Below are 16,500 nucleotides of genomic sequence, written 5' to 3' on the forward strand. Positions count from 1 at the left end.
TTTTTCTTTTTTTTTCTTTATACTGTGTTTACAAATAAATGGTGAATCAGTATTAATGGGGCGTGTAAGAAGGGTGAAGGACAGGGGGGGGAAAGCAAGAAGAGGTAGCAAGATGGGTAAGGGAGGGGGGGTTCACCAACATGCGTATGTAATAGTTTAATATTTTCCTTTTGTCGGGGGTCATTAACCGAGCGGCGTACTAGTTCCAGCGGTCACACCCCACCTGGAATCTGCCTCTGAAAGTGTACGTACCAAGGGGTCCAGATTAACACAAATTTCCCAACTGAGTCATGTAACAGCGCAGTGATATACTCCATGGAGGCTGCGAACCAGACTTTGTTAATTACAGACTGAATGGAAGGGGCGGCGGTTTGTTTCCAGTTTGTTGCAATCAGCAATCTGGCGGAGTTAAGTATTTGGCCACATAGCCTGCTTTTGTGGTTAACTGTCCCCTCCACAGGTCTGCAAAGTAGGGCCGACAGGGGGCATTTAGGGATCGGGGAATCGAATATCATCCCCATGAGAGAGAAAATCTCGTCCCAGTAGGAGCTAATTTGGGGGCATTCCCACCACGTGTGTATAAATGTACCCTGTGAGCCGCAATTCCGCCAACACTGGTTAGAGCTGGAGGGGAAAATACGGTGTATTACTGTGGGAACCATGTACCATCTAGAATAGACTTTGAAGGCATTTTCTTTGATATTTGAGTTAATTGAGGATTTAGCTACTTGTGTTTTTATTTCTATCCATTCTTCTTCCTCCAGAGTTACACCTAGATCTTTTTCCCATGCAATTTCAAAAGGTTCTTTAGCTGGGGGTTTGCCAGCCAGAAGGGAGTATAGTAATGAAATAGCTCCTCTTCTTTCTGGGTTGTACATACAAAACCGTTCAAAGGGAAGCGGTGATCTAGGTTTGGTAGTTTTGAGGAGGGAGTTAACAAAGCTTGATATCTGGAGGTAATCAAAATGCCTAAGGTGCTGGTTGTCATATTTTTCACAAAGTGCTGCAAAGTTTTGGGGGGCAAATTCCCCTGCTATATGTGAGAGTCGGGTGATACCCGCCGAGATCCAGGGTTGTGAGTATGGCGAGATGCAACCTAGAGGGAAGTCTGGATGTCGCCATATGGGGGTGAGAGGGGATGGGTAGGGTGCCAACTGAAGTTTTTTATTTAGGTGGTCCCATGTTTTTAACACAGAGTGGACACCTGGGGTATCTAGTACCGAGGCTGGTCTAAGTTTCGGCGGTAGCCAGGGGAGGAAGCAAACCGAATGATAATCCACCAGTTCACTTTCCAGGGTCACCCATTTCTTGCCACCCGCCCGCGTGTGCCATGCTACCACGTGGCTCAGTTGCGTAGCCTGGAAGTATCGTTCAAACATAGGGAGGCCTAGTCCTCCATTGGACGAGGACTTCGCAAGGCAGGTTCTATTTAATCTGGGAGATTTGTTTGACCATATGAATTTGACGCATAGAGACTGAATGGCTCGGAGGAAGGAAGTGGGGACCGTCACAGGTATAGTTTGAAATAGGTATAGCAACCGGGGTAGTATGTTCATTTTAATTGTATTTATCCGGCCCGTCCAGGATATGCATAGGGGGGTCCAATTTGTAAGGTCTTTTTTTATGGAGTTCAAAAGAGGTATATAATTAGCTTTAAATAGCTGACCGTGATGTTTTGTTATCTGTATTCCCAGGTATTTAATCGATTGAGGGCGCCAAATGTAATTGAAGTTTGATTCTAGTGTTTCCATAGTGGAGTTTGGTAAATGAAAAGCCAGTGCTTCTGACTTTGAGCCCCTATTTCCTTTTTGTTGTCTATTTGGATTATATGTTTTATACTTTGGAGAAAAAAAAAATGTTTTTATCTACCATGGTCTAATGTGTGACTAGTAAAAAAAAATCTGTCCCGACATTTGGATTTAAAGATACCTTTATAGGAGTTCCAATGCCAATATAGAAGTAAGCATACATGTGAGCACCTACCTCATTTGAATGTGAATCCTGTGTAAAGATACATTTATATACTTTGTCTTCCCTGTTTTGATGTAAACTGCAAAGTGAGCATATACTTCTTTAAACCTCCACATGTGGCTATACGTTTGTCACCACAGCTCATGGACCCTGGGAAACAGGAGGTGTTATGATCCAGAGAGGGAATATCTGAGTTAACAGAAGGAAGCGGTCTGAAGGGACCAGATGTTACAGAATTATGGTGACTGCCATCCATCTTCTGGACAGTTGCCCCTGTACACCCAGTTGTAAGACTCACAGAGGTCACCAGCAGGTCTTCGTACCTATAATAGCCAAGTTCCCATAAGGCTTTATATGCTTACTGGTACTTGGATGCCACCAGGACTTATGTTACTGGTGCCAGTGTAAGCTTACCCCCAAGTGACCAGGACAACTATCGGTATTATAAAGAAGAGCACACAAAAAGAGATATACTACACTATACTCTCAGAGTACTACAAATAATTATATATAATACATTATGAGGCCTATAATTAAGAACTGGCAACTAACAGGATAGGACATAATAATACAAAATATGTAAATCAGTTCTGTAATAACAAATCCTAAATCTGACAGATAGCGCCATATAATCACTTCTGGTAGGCGGGGCATCTAACATGGCTGTCTTTTAGTTTCTCTCCCGATTGAATCACCAAGAATCAGCTTTAATCCTCCACTTCACTGACTGTTCAGGGGGCAATCTATGCAGAATTGTGTAGATTAAGCAGTGAGGATTCCTCTCAACCCAGTATTACCTAGAAATTTTTTTATCCACCGGAGTCTGGTCTCTCATTGTGGTGAACTGTATGATCTCCAGTATTTGGCGCAAAAGTCAGCTGGGGTGTTATAGCGGGTGACTGTGCACAGGTCTCTCAATAGTGCTTGCCGCATCTACAGTTTACATTCACCCATGCACAGAGGGGAACTTCTTACTAGTGATGCCAATTGGGGCGTTTTTTTCATTTCCGGGATTTGGGATTGAAAAATGTTCAATCCTGGGATTGGCATCCCTAATTTAAATAAAATAAATAAGATAAGTGGTCAGGAAATGGTTAAACATCATAATAAATAAATAAATAAATAAATATACAGACATAATATAACCAGTTCTGCACTTTCTAAACTCACAATCTCCCACTTCATGGTAAGGCTCCTGTCTCTTCCTCCTAGCAGCTACTCTCTGGTCCATTGCGATGTTTGAGGGCTCAGATCCACACATAAAGTAAATGTGGTAGAAGAAGCTGGTCCACTAGGCATGTGCAGTTTTGCTCTGTCCCTTAAAATGCATGATGTGGTGGCAGCACTATTGATCATTTTATATACCAGTGCTATTGTTGTCATAATTTAAGGCACTTGCCAAGAGGAGGGGGGTTTCCGGGCAACCAGAAACCCCCCTGCGTTTGCCTATGCCTTTCTAGTATCATTACTCCTATTCTGCTCTCCGGAGAAAAGACAAAATACCAGTGCCGGATTAGCCAAGGAGCGACATGGGCGGTTGCCCCCTACAAGGGCGCTGCTGCGGCAGTGGCGGGAGGGTGGCAGGCAGTGGGGTCGGGCAGGGAGTCCCTGCAGCATAGGGCGTTAGGGGGTCCCTGTGGTGGCTGGGCGGTCAGCTTCAGGGTCCCTGCGACGGATGGGAAGTCAGCGGTGGGGTCCCTGCGGCGGATGGGAAGTCAGCAGCGGTGTCCCTGCGGCAGATGGGAACTAGTAGCGCTACTAGTTCCCGTCCGCCGCAGGGACCCCACCGCTGACTTTCCATCCGACGCAGGGACCTTGCTGCCTCCGCAGCGCTGCATGGACCCCGCTGACTGGCCCAGGTACCACCCACCTCCGCCTTTGAGACAAAATTGTGGTGCCCCCCCCCCCCCCACAGACCTTAATCCGGCCATGCAAAATACTATCAGCATGGGGTACTATTTTGAGAGACTGCAGTGATTCCCTAATAGAAACAGATAATTTTCCCTTAATAGGAATTGTTTTCACACCTGGACTTAATTGATTGTTTTTATTTCCCTTATTACCATTGAATGCTACTGTATAAAGAGTTATTTAATAGATTTACAATGCATTGTTCAGATTAATTAGTTTATTTACACAGCAACACCACCACCTAGTGGCGTATTATATTCATTGGATTCACTGCTTTAGTACATTGCTATTTCTGGTACACTATTAATTTTGATCTTATTCTATATAAATTTTTTTGGTTCACTAACTTAGTTGATTGCGTACACTGACACTTTCATAATGCCTGACATTACTGATTTTACTCGGTACAAGAAGGTCAGTGTTGCAATGTGCCTGTAAATGTATGTGTACTGCACTGACCACTCCAACAACTACTGCAGCTATCATTGTCGCTGCCCATTGCGCTGTTCCTGTAGGTTCCTCCTATGGCCTTGGCCAGTGGTATACAGACAAAAAAAATAAAAAAAAATATATATATATATATATATTTTTTTTTTTTATGTTGTTTTTTTTTCAATGAAGCCACGGATGCCGCCTGGATTATTCGCCACTTCGCTTTCCAGGTATGGTCAGTAGGTGGCGCCGTATAGCCGTTCTTTGCGTCCTGGCTGTCACTAGGACACCGAGCGGGAAGAGCGGCGCGGATGCTGCTGCGGTCAGCCCGGAACTTTCTCTGTATTGTGGATCTATGGAGCGTCCTTACCAGGGGTGATTGAAACGTGCCTTATTTCTATATATCGGTGGAAAGTTGCGGCTGTGATGTGTGTACACCAATGTACCAGGCTAATAGATAAGTGACAACATGTGGCGGACACTCAGCGGCGCTTGTATTTTGTTTGTTTCAGGCAAAATGCACTTAAGCCTGGCACTGCCAAGCCCCGGAAGAAGGGACCAGTTGCTGTCATCGGAGTGGCCAGGAATCAGAGGCCGGCCAAGTACAGCCGACCGGGGCGCTACAGGGTGTCCTACACCTGGAACAGAGGGGGGAGGCTGAAAGAGCTGCGCATCAGGTGTGTACACGGTTTACTGCCAGCAGCGAGTCCTGGGTGCTTTGTAGAGTCCTTTCTGTATATATACATTTCTCTGTGCTTATAGAAAGTGCACCCCACTCCTATTACTGTACCCTACTCCTTACACTGTGTTCATTATTTATAGGGGTCAATTCAATTGCACGCGAAGGGAGCGAGTTGTCGTGGCTTTACAGCACCGCATCTTGCTCCTCTTGTGGGCCAGTATAAGCCTAGATTTACTGCAAGCAGCGGTTCGTTCAGCTAGGGCAGGGATGGGGAACCTTTGGTCTTCCAGCTGTTGTTGAACTACACATGCCAGCATGGCCTAAAAGCAAAGCTGTAGCAGGCCATGCTGAGATGTTCAACATAATTGCTCTCAGAATGTTAAATTACAAGGATTGTGTTACTAATTAAGTCAACTGTGCACAACGTATAAGGTTTGGTTTTATTAAATGACTTACTGAGTTAGTGAAGTATTTAAACAAGATGTATGTGGATGCGCTTCATTTTCAGGGTTATATGGATAAGTGACTAGGGCATACCTACCTACTTTTTATTTATTTTTCCTCCGGGAGATGCTCATCTGCACTTCAGTGGGCGGGATTGAGCCTGATGTCATTAAGCCCAATCACAGACAAATTTGTCGAATCGCTAGTCTTCGAGGAAAGGGCAGTGCAAAAACGATGTGATTTGTATCAATTTAGCCCTACAGGGTGATTGCAGGTATTTGACTGGTGGAGAAGTTGGATTCAGGGGGTTTGCCACCTTCCCTTGTGGGGATGCCAAGGCCACATCCTCATTATCCATCACTATGGGGGCATGGCCAGCGCTGTGAAAGCTACTGGCCATGCCCCAAGCCCCTCTGCCTCTTTGAATAGATGCTGTGCACATGCGCACAGCGTCTATTCCCTGATCTGTAGCGCCAGGCAAGGGGGGACTCCCAACTGTCCCCCCTCTTCCTTCTGCAGGACACTGCCAGGCGGGATGCGGGATCGTCCCACAAAAACCGCGAGGGTCCCAAAAAAATCGAGATAGTTGGGAGATATGCTACAATAGTCAAGGGTGCACGCAATCTAGTTAAAAAGTACCTGCATGCACATACTATTTTGCCTTGCAACATTGTCTATGCTGGAGTGCGCATCGCAAAGGCAAATGCGGATCAAATCACATGCTATAATCGCACCCTGTGTGCGCACCTAGAAGCGAAACTAGGGCGGCACAATCATTCATAGTTTGTACCTGGTAAGATTTAATGCACCTTATTGTTACTGTATTAGAAGTAACTATATCCCTAGAAATTAAGGTCAAATGTTTGCAATTATATTTGTTAAAATCAAGAGTGTTGTAAATCATGTGCTTTGTATTTAAGTAACCATAATAAAAGGGCACCTACCAATACTGCCTTGAAATCTTACCTGCAGACATCTGGCCAGAAAGTTCCTGCACCTCTGGATTAGGAAAACTTTTGGAAGAGTTCTTCTGTCCACTGCAAGGTGAAAATACATTTAATGTCAATGATTTTTTTTTTCTTCCTACTATGGCATATATTTAATGCCGTGGGCGAGCGGTGACTGCGAGCAGGACTTTTTGCTCGCAGTCACCGCTCACCCTGTCAGTATTCAACTGACCCCCCTCATACGCAAATTCCCCCTCGCTCCGTCTTTTGAGCGAGGGGGAATTTGCGAATGTGCCTCCAAAAGCTGCGAGAATCGAGGCTAATTACAGCGAGTTTGCTGCACTAGCCTCGGCTCTCGCAGTTTAGGGGAATCTTCGCCGTTCTGTGACGGCGAGGATTCCCCCGGAACGTTGCATTGTGCGAGCGGCCGGCGCGGGGGTTAAACTGCGAGGATCACTGGTTTTCTGCGATCCTCGCAGTTTAACCCCCTCGCCGGCTGCTCGCACCGGCATTGAATACAGGCCTATGTGTTGTCGGCATGCATTACTTTATATAGCTCTATATTGCAGTTTTATATTGTGCGGTCCAATCTGTTTTCAATCGGAATTTAAAATCTGATTAACCTACCAGAAACACAGAACACATATGGAAGCATTTTATTTGAAGTGAAGTCCGTTAATTTATCACTATATGTTTGTACAATGGGAAGATCTAGAATTGTAAAAAATACTCTAGAACTATGCTAGAGTATGGCATTGGTTCCCAAACATGGTCCTCATGGCACCACAACAGTCTAGGTCAGGCCTGGCAAACCTGTGGCTCTCCAGATGTTGTCAAACTAAAAATCCCATCATGAAACAACAAATCCCAGCATGCCTTGCCACAGTTTTGCTATAAGGGAGTGTTAAAACTGTGGCAAAGCATGCTGGGATTTGTAGTCTCACAATATCTGGATAGCCACAGGTTGGCCTGTACTGGTCTAGATGTTAAAATGTCCATGCTTAAGGTACGTACACACGTACAGATTTTTCTGTCTGATCTATCTGGTGGGAACAAAAACCTGGAAATGTATGGGAGCAAATGACAATCAAAAAATTGTTCCCAAACGCCTGAAAACAGACAGTGATCAGTCAGACGAATTGTTTAAATCATTTTCATAGAAAAAAATGATCAAGCATATATTTTTTTCTGTTTTCCTGCATTTGGGTGGAAATTTTTGATTGTCATATGCGCCCATACATTTCCATGTTTTTGGTCCTACCAGATAGATCAGACAGAAAATATGTACATGTGTACGCACCATTAGACACTGTTAGCAGGTGACTCAATCAGTATCTCAGTCAGTTTGATTATACATCTGTGCACAAGCAGGTATATATATATATATATATATATATATATATATATATATATATATATATATATATATATATATAATAAAAATAGGACCGCAATTTTGGAACCTCTGGAGAATGGTAGTAACCTGTATAAAAAGTGCAAGACACTGAATTATATTCCCACCAGCCAAGAACAGTTACCATGCTGATATCTCCATAACTGTTGTCAACTCGACAATCAATCTACCCTACCCCACAAGCTTGTTGCCTAGGGGTCATCCTCAACTTTGTTCCCCACATTCAATCTGTCTACAAATCATGTTACATGCATCTAAAAAACATATTCAAAATAGGACTGTATCTCACACAGGACACTACTATATCTCTTATCCGTGCCGTCATTATATCCCGCATTGATTATTGCAGTCACTGCAATCCATTCTAAATGCTGCTGCCATGTTGATCTTCCTAGGAAGACACTCATCGTCTGCTGATCCTCTCTGCCAGTCCCTCCATTGGTGACCAGTATTTTACCGTATTCAATATAAAAGCATCATATATCTCTTTACTTATCACCATCATATATCTCTTTACTTCTCTCTAAATATCTCCCATCTCGATCACTCCGCTCTGCACAAGATTTGTGTCTTCTCTGCACGGATCAATCGCTCCCATTCACTATTACAGGACTTTCATTGGGCTGCTCCCATCCTATGGAATGTCCTTCCACGCACAATAAGACTCTCCACTAGCCTCCAAACATTCAAGTGTTCCCTGAAAACTCACCTCTTTAGGCAAGCCTATCATATTTAAGTTCTACATACATAACCCTCTGAGGCACTTGTGTATTATATAGCTTCCCTTCTGGACTTGTAACTTGGTAGGACTGCTGTGCTATTACTGGTGCCTGCCTTGTGTTTCCCTCCTATATCCCTGTAGACTGTAAGCTGGCAGCAGGGCCCTCTTACCTCCAAGTCTGTCTGTTGTTGCCCAGTTTGTTTTTTCACTGTCTACAATTGTAAAGCGCAACAGAATCTGCTGCGCTATATAAGAAACTAAATAAATAAAATAGAAAGGCACATACATTTGTCATGTAATGGAAACTTGTAACTGTATGTTTTAAGATACTGTTTATTTGTTTGTTGGTTTAATATCTCTTTCTGGCTTGTGTCAAAGTCAAGTACTGTGAAGTCACTATAGTAGAGGCTCCTATCAGAAGTCTATAGTCCAGTTTTAGGTGTATGTTCTGTTTACAGATGGAGAAAGGAAGGGACTCTCCTTAGCTTAGGGCCCCATGGAGTACTAATCAGGCTTTATACAGTAGTTGTCCACAACGGCAAGTAATTAAATATGCAATTTAATTAAAATATTAGTAATTAGTTTAACTTTTTTACTAGAGCAATGCCAATATAAAGGCCACACATGTGATATATGTATTTGCTGTTTCTTTAGGCATCTTTATTCCCATCATTTACTGCGTTCATGTTTTTCCCAGTGGAAGGAGGAATGGTGGATATCATGTAAAGAGTGGAGGCTCGGTATCCGAGCTGACTGCCATTACAGGTAAGCTGTAGGGAGACACTTTGGGATGCAGTACTACTTCTGTTTAATTCTAGAAAGATAATGTTTGTTTACAGGTTTCCTTGTTACAAAAAACAACGCTTCCTTTTTTTTTGGGGGGGGGGGTGAACTAGCTCCTTTTTAACTCGGGGCCCTAAGTGATACACACAGCAGCAATTACAATTGCATACGGGGCACAATTCATCATCTGGGATAGCATTATGGCTTAAACGTAGGGTAGGTTGTTAGATTCCCGGTGAATGGGATGTTGGCAGTCCATACTAATGCCGGCATCCCAACTTGCGGACAGAAATCCAGCACCAGAAAGCGGTCGTTGATGCTGGAATTTCGATGGCCAACATCCTGATGTAAGTATGCAGATAGGCTATCAGTAGGCTGGGGGGAGGTGGTAAAGTTAGTTAGCCTGCAAGGGGGGTTGAGGTTTAGACCCTGGACTTACCCCAGTCGGAATTCCCTGCATTGGGTTGCCAGTGTCTGCATTCTGTCTGCCAAACAGACATAGTACATCACCACCAATTGCAGTACAGCAGAAATTTCAACTTTTCCAGCAAATCTTACTATAATATGAGAACCAATGAAAAATACACCTTCGATCCAGCTAAAACTCTGATCTATGTTGTAGGGACAGCTTAGAGACGTCTCCATAAAAAGAAAAAAAAGCAGGATTTTCATATATGTGCATTAAATCCGTTTCTCTGTGTCCATTGTGGGATTCCATGTACTTTGTTTGGTTCTTGTTATTTTTATTTAAAGTTGTTTAATAGTTGTTGCACTGTACATCGATCTGACGTTGGCGTTGGCACAGGAGCATGCAATAGTGCATACACACTAGACAATATGGAAAATGTGTTGTTCCAGTTGAACTCAAAATGACAAATTGATAAAATAAAACCACAAATTAAGGCGCTGGAGCACTTTAAATTTGTCTACAAGTCCCATCCACCTCTATACAATAAACTTGCTGCAAAATGTCATGAATTTCTTTTATATTTTTTTTTAAATCCCCAAATGGATGGAAAAAGTAACTGAACAAGAGAAGATTTAATGAAGATGGTCTTTTATGTGCATGTGCAGGTCCCCTTTGCAAATGGCTTCGGCAAATTGCAGTCATCCAGCCCTTCACATGGGGCAGAGCAGACAGTGGCGGGGTCTTGTGTTGTCCATGGGAAAACCCAGTGTTTCATGGGCATCTCCATGAAACCGCTGGGCATTCCCATGGGTATGTGGTCAGGACGAAATGTGCTGGGTGTGTCATATGATGTCAGCCATTTGCCCTGTCTTCGTCCTGGCGGATACAAATAAAAGTCTGTCTCCACTTACTGAATCAACCACTTAATGCAGAGATGAAAATCCTGTTTTATCTTTAATAGTTATGTCCCTAATCTATCCCTACAGGAGTGTAACACTCAGATTATACCTTCGTCACCCAAACAGAGCATCACTTGAATTGCTTATTGGGGCATCATTTAGTAATGTCCACATTACCAACAAGAGAATTTGCTGGTCTAGTTTAATAATTGCTATCAACCCTTTAGGTACACTGTATACAAGATGTGTTTCCAGTCATGGAGAAGCTTTGTATATATCCAGCAGAAGACCAAGCAGAAGTATCAGGCTGCAGAAATTCATGGTGAGGATTTGGCAAAAACCTGCTCTCTGCTCTCATCATAGTGATATAAGATCATTGGAGATAATAAAATGTAATTTGCTTTTACCATCTGGCAGTACAGACTAGGCATATGCTTATAAGCCTCATTTCCCCCAAATTTGCATATTCATTTTCTACATTAAAAGTCAATTTAGACCACTATCATTATTACATTCTGCAGATCCTCTTTCTCTCTTTCTCTTTCTCTCTTTCTCTCTTTCTCTCTTTCTCTTTCTCTCTTTCTCTTTCTTTCTCTTTCTCTCTTTCTCTTTCTCTCTTTCTCTTTCTCTCTTTCTCTTTCTCTCTTTCTCTTTCTCTCTTTCTCTTTCTCTCTTTCTCTTTCTCTTTCTCTCTTTCTCTTTTTCTTTTTTTTTTTGGCCAGGCTTCTGTACTAAAGATTTGTCACCCTCTTCTGTGCAACCTATTCTTTGTTCTCCATGTTTCATGTGCAGCATAGTGTTCAGTTGTGCGGGCAAGCTCATTGTCAACCAGCTGTTACTTTTAGCTACTTGGACATTTATTCTATCAGCAAATGGTGGTACACTGGGAACATTGGGGTATCCTTCTGGTCTCAGACCAGGCACCAAGGAGTTAACTTATTATGTGCAGTGGGAGAGGTTCCTCCTCGCCATTCTCAGTCTTCCTCCAGTTTTTCTCATACTCATGTAACCTAATCCTATTCATCCACCCCCATGTGTGTCATGATGGTCTTAAGTAAAACGGGATTTTTGTCTTACCTGTAAAATCCATTTTTCTGAAGCCATGGTGGTACACTGGGAACATTGGGGAATCCTTCTGGTCTCTGACCATGCACCAAGGTTTGATAAATTTGATCGTTTTGACCCCTTTGCTTCTGCCGATGCGGCTTATGGGCGTTGTGTTCTCAGTGCCACTTGGGAGCCTGTTTTGTCTTCGCTCTAAAATCTGTTTTCCTGAAGCCATGGTGGTACACTGGGTGCCCACCCTACGATCCTCTCGGCTGAGAGTTGAGATGGTTCTTCTGCCATGGGCGATGCTTGTCAGATGCTGTGTGTATGGGTTCTTGCTTCTCCTTTCCTCTCTTGGCTTGTTAAGTAAATAACTGGAGGCAGGCTGGGATGGGGAGGATGGGGAGGAGGTGCCTCTCCCCTGCAAGCAAATTTACCTCTGTGGTGCACGGTCAGAGACCAGAAGGATTCCCCAATGTTCCCAGTGTACCACCATGGCTTCAGAAAAATGGATTTTACAGGTAAGACAAAAATCCCATTTTACTTAAGACCATCATGACACACACGGGGGGCGGATGAATAGGATTGGGTTACATGAGTATGAGAAAAACTGGTATGTACCGGGAGTAGGGAACTTTGCCCATCCTCTACATCCAGATTCTGTGGAGCTACACATTTCAGCATGGCATGTCTTAGTTTTGCTTTTAGAGCATCCTGGGTTGTGTAGTACTGCAGCAACAGCAGCTGCCTTCCACTCGTGTGGAAGATGGTGGTTGGCTGCATTTAGGAGCCAATTTAGACTTGCACACACAGGTCCGAATTTAGTTAATGGTTTGCCTCCTGCGCATGCGCATTGTCTGTAATGCGCATGTGCGGGGCTCAGCTGCGAGTGTCGCTCTCAGCCTGACAGGTGGGGGGTTTTCTGTGGTGGACCCCTGGCATGTCATGGACATGCCCACAAAAAAGGTGGGTGCACTCATAGAAACGCTAGGAGGGCATGTCTGAACGCAGGCTTTGGGTGCATGACGTCGGCGTCTGCTCCGATTTTCGTGTGCAGCCACCGAATTACTCCTGAGGTACGCGGCAGCTGCGAGCACTGTGGAGAGGAGGAGAAATCCTTTGATAGTAACTAACCATCGAATGATTTCTCTTCTGTGTGGGCACTAGCGAATGGATGTGCACCCACACACCTCCATTTGCATCCCTGCACAGGAACTCAGGTGGCTGAAGGCAGGGCAGCGGTGTTAATCTGCTCGCTGGGCTGCGTGAGTTCGGAGCCCAATGAGCAGGTCTGAATCGGGCCCTTAATGTGATGGGAGTTCCCAGGGTTACAGGTAATGGACATAATAGACCAGGTCAGGAGGAAGCTGCAGGACTTGGAATGCTGACTCTCATCATCAGGTTGGTTAGCTCAAGGGAAATTTAGGGACAAATGACTTCACAGAAAGGGTAGTTTTAGAAGTGTAATAGCCTCACATCAGGGGCAGACTAGAAAAAAAAATTCTCTTTTACTTATATTTTTGGGGGTTGCATTCCTGCTGGTATACATCCGACATCGGAGAACAGCATCTGTCCAGGTTTACTCTATAATAACCTCTCTTAAAAAGTAACTTCGTGTCATCAAAGTGCTTCTGGTGCCTCTTTAAGACAAATAAAAATAAAGACACGGAGGCCTGTGATAGGCGATCCAAAGAAAATCTAAACTTATTTATATACTTCAAAACTCCATAGTCCCCACATATGTCCCCTACTTTTCCCTTTCCTGGCAGTGTCCCTCTAGGTTCTAACCTTGGACCTTCTTCTTTCATCCATGTTTCTTCTGTGAGCGTATCCGTTCATTAAGACTCCAGTAGCTTATGTATGTTGACAGCACCTAAATTGACCTCTACCCAAACCCTGACACCTTCCATCTGCTACCATGTCATCTGCTGCCAGCGAGATGATTTCTCTGACATGACAACTAATTCCTTAAACATCATATTTCTTAAACTGAATCCCATATTCTTTCCCTCTCTTCCCCCACCTTTTCTCTCTGTCCATGACACCTACTTCTCTTTCTCAAGTTTGTTATATGGGTGTCATCCTTACCTTATTACCAACTACATGTATTGTCCATTGTCTTGGGAGAAGTACCGTATGTGCCACTGATTAAAACTTGATAATCAGGGCCTTATTAAAGGTTTCAGGTGCCCTAGGCTAATACATGTGTAGCTCCCCTTGTAATGCTGCTAAATGTGCATGTAATTAAGGTTCTACAACTGGCATGTAGGATCTAATGCTTGTAGCATGGAAAGGAGACTTTGGCTTTAGACTGGCGCTGTATTAAAATGTACATAATGTAAGGGTTCCATCTGTATGTTACATTGGCACAGTCATCTGGCAGTCACCTTAAGAACTTTACCCCACACAGTACATCGGGTGATAGCAAACAAGCATGGAACGAATGAGGCCTTAATTTTATTCCTCGTCTGCCACCTGCCAGGCGCTCCTAGTGGCATCATCCTAATCAGGCCCTGTCTATAATATTGAATTATTTCTTAAGTTTTCACATTGGGTTGCATTTCTTGCTCTTTGTACACTATCCACAGCCCAGAACCGCACTGTATATCTGGCATGGCATCGCTGGATTATGTATGTGAATATCTGCAGGACAAAACATCATATGCTCTCCGACGGGCTGGAGTTCAGGGAATACAGAGCCTTGTGGTGAGTGGACAGTAGGCTGCACATCTGTTCAGTTGTTCTATTATATATGCTGGTAAAACCCGAAATAATATGTTCCAGTAATGCATGGCGTGTGTGGATGGTCCGAATGCAACAAAGGAAAACAATCCATGAGATGGAGACACAGGCGTTACAACACTGGGCGGCGAGCCTGCAGATGAGGGTAAGTATTTCACATAACTTACTCTTGTATGATCCTTGTGAAGGTGCATCTCTGCAATGCTCCTGGATATTCCTCTGTGTGGCTGCTATGGTAAGCAATAGTTCATATTACAGGTTGAGTATGCCTTATCCAAAATGCTCGGGACTACAAGCATTGTGGATTTCGGATTTTTTTTATATACTACTACCTGGTCCCCAATGTCAACAGTGTGCACAGCGGCCTGCTTATTCCTCTTCAGCGGCATCACCGGTCCCAAGTATGCATTGCGCGGGTGCGCCAGTGACGTCACCTGTGCAATGCATATTTGGGACCAGCGATGCTGCTGAAAAGGAGTCTGATGGCCGCCGTGGTCAATGAGGGATGAGGTAAGTATATAAAAAAAAGTTGTTGGGGGGGGGGTCGGGGAATGAGTTTCCCCCACCTCTCTAGGACCACTTTAAGTTCTGTTCTATGTGTTGAAGGACAAATTTCACCCCAAAAAGTGATACTCATACGCTCTATGTAAACTAGTCAATCCTTCGTGACAGGCCCACTATATTATACTAGAATTGTTGTCAGAACGTTTATTTTGTACTTTTCTGTGAACACCCTTTTCCATTTCTCTTGCACTTTTCTCCAAATTCCCTGTTCCTGGTATGCCATGTAAAGTCCTGGCTTCAGTGGAGAGCGTTATACCTTCATTCTGAGGAAGAGACTCTTAGAGAGAGGAGGGCAATGATGCACCACCGGCACTGCAAGCTGCAGGCTGCAATGCGGGCCTGGCTACTGTATTTACATTATCGGCGGCAGAAGAGGCAGCAGCATGGTAAGAGCATTTCCTGTGTGTACACAATTACAGTACCTGAGAACGGCGTCTTCATTTTACGCTTCTAATTCTCATCCACATAATATGTAACATAGTTAAATAGGCTGACAGAAAAAAGCTCATTACGAACCAATAATCCCTTCACTTACTCTCATTCTTATAATGTGTAACATAGTTAATGAGGCTGAAAAAAGCTAATTATGCTCCAATAATGACATACAGTAGCCAATAAAGATGAAATGTAAATTCCTATTTATACTATTGCAAGTGATTTTGTTGTAAAATGGCATATATAATTCTTCCTTCACACACATTCTACACTGTGCGTAATTTTAGTTTTGTTAAGCAACTTTTGATTTTTTATTGATCACTCCAATAAGTTATCAGTGTCAATCTATACAGAAAACCAGCATTATTAGGAGAGAAAGCAGCATGGTAATGTAGTGGTTAGCAGTACGCCTTACAGCACTGAGAACTTGAGTTCAATGCCCAAACATGGGCTCAATCCCCTCGCTGGAATTTGCACAAAATAACTCGGCCAAATGGGAAGCGGACACTTTTGTGCGAGTTCAGGCAGCCATAAACTGCAGCGGGTGGCGGGATGGTTCGCTGGGGCCAGTTCATCGCGAAATGGATTAAGCCCCATAGGGGGAATTTTTTTATTCAATGGTTTTTATTGATTTTTACAATAGAACCAAACAGACAAACTAGTAGACACGTCAATACACAGGTGGTACAAGTAGGTGATACAGTACAGCATAAACAGTGGAGAAAAAACTAAACAAAAAATTTAAAGAGCACCCCTAGGATTTTATAATGGAAATACCGGAAGGCGTCATTCTGGTAAGCATCCAGCATAGAAGAACAGGAGTGCATATGGTACAATCATATTGTAGGTAAATGTACACATCCATCTAACATAAAATTTTAGATAGAATATCCACATACCAAATCAGAACAAAATATTAAAAGAAGGTATTGGCATTAAAGTGTCAAACAAAAACAATAATAAAAACCCCTCTTAAAGCAAACCTCCTGTTAACCCCCCACCCTGCCCATAGTGGGAATTTATATGTTCGCCATGTGTTCGCTTGGCTTTCTTCTAGTTATTCTGGTTTCATTCCATACTAAAAATAACCCTATTCTTA

At 43.4% G+C, this 16,500-nt stretch overlaps 1 protein-coding gene across 2 annotated transcripts in view; it reads left to right on the top strand.

The window, feature by feature from the left end:
* Positions 1 to 4,547: 4,547 nt before the first annotated feature.
* SFI1 (SFI1 centrin binding protein) overlaps positions 4,548 to 16,500 on the top strand; it is a 40,831-nt gene continuing 28,878 nt past the window's right edge. The window contains exons 1-8 of one of the 2 annotated variants that reach the window (XM_083147791.1): positions 4,548 to 4,689; positions 4,827 to 4,991; positions 6,413 to 6,484; positions 9,177 to 9,287; positions 10,841 to 10,935; positions 14,249 to 14,366; positions 14,445 to 14,547; positions 15,196 to 15,352. In XM_083147791.1, coding sequence (XP_083003917.1) covers positions 4,670 to 4,689; positions 4,827 to 4,991; positions 6,413 to 6,484; positions 9,177 to 9,287; positions 10,841 to 10,935; positions 14,249 to 14,366; positions 14,445 to 14,547; positions 15,196 to 15,352 — 841 coding nt within the window. In that variant the 5' untranslated portion in view covers positions 4,548 to 4,669. Of the gene's footprint in view, positions 4,743 to 4,826; positions 4,992 to 6,412; positions 6,485 to 9,176; positions 9,288 to 10,840; positions 10,936 to 14,248; positions 14,367 to 14,444; positions 14,548 to 15,195; positions 15,353 to 16,500 lie in introns of both variants that reach the window. The other variant, XM_083147801.1, reaches the window with a different exon arrangement.

The sequence above is a fragment of the Crinia signifera genome, chromosome 1 (assembly GCF_055691185.1).
Source record: "Crinia signifera chromosome 1, ASM5569118v1, whole genome shotgun sequence".
In the NCBI taxonomy this organism is placed as follows: Eukaryota; Metazoa; Chordata; class Amphibia; order Anura; family Myobatrachidae; genus Crinia; species Crinia signifera.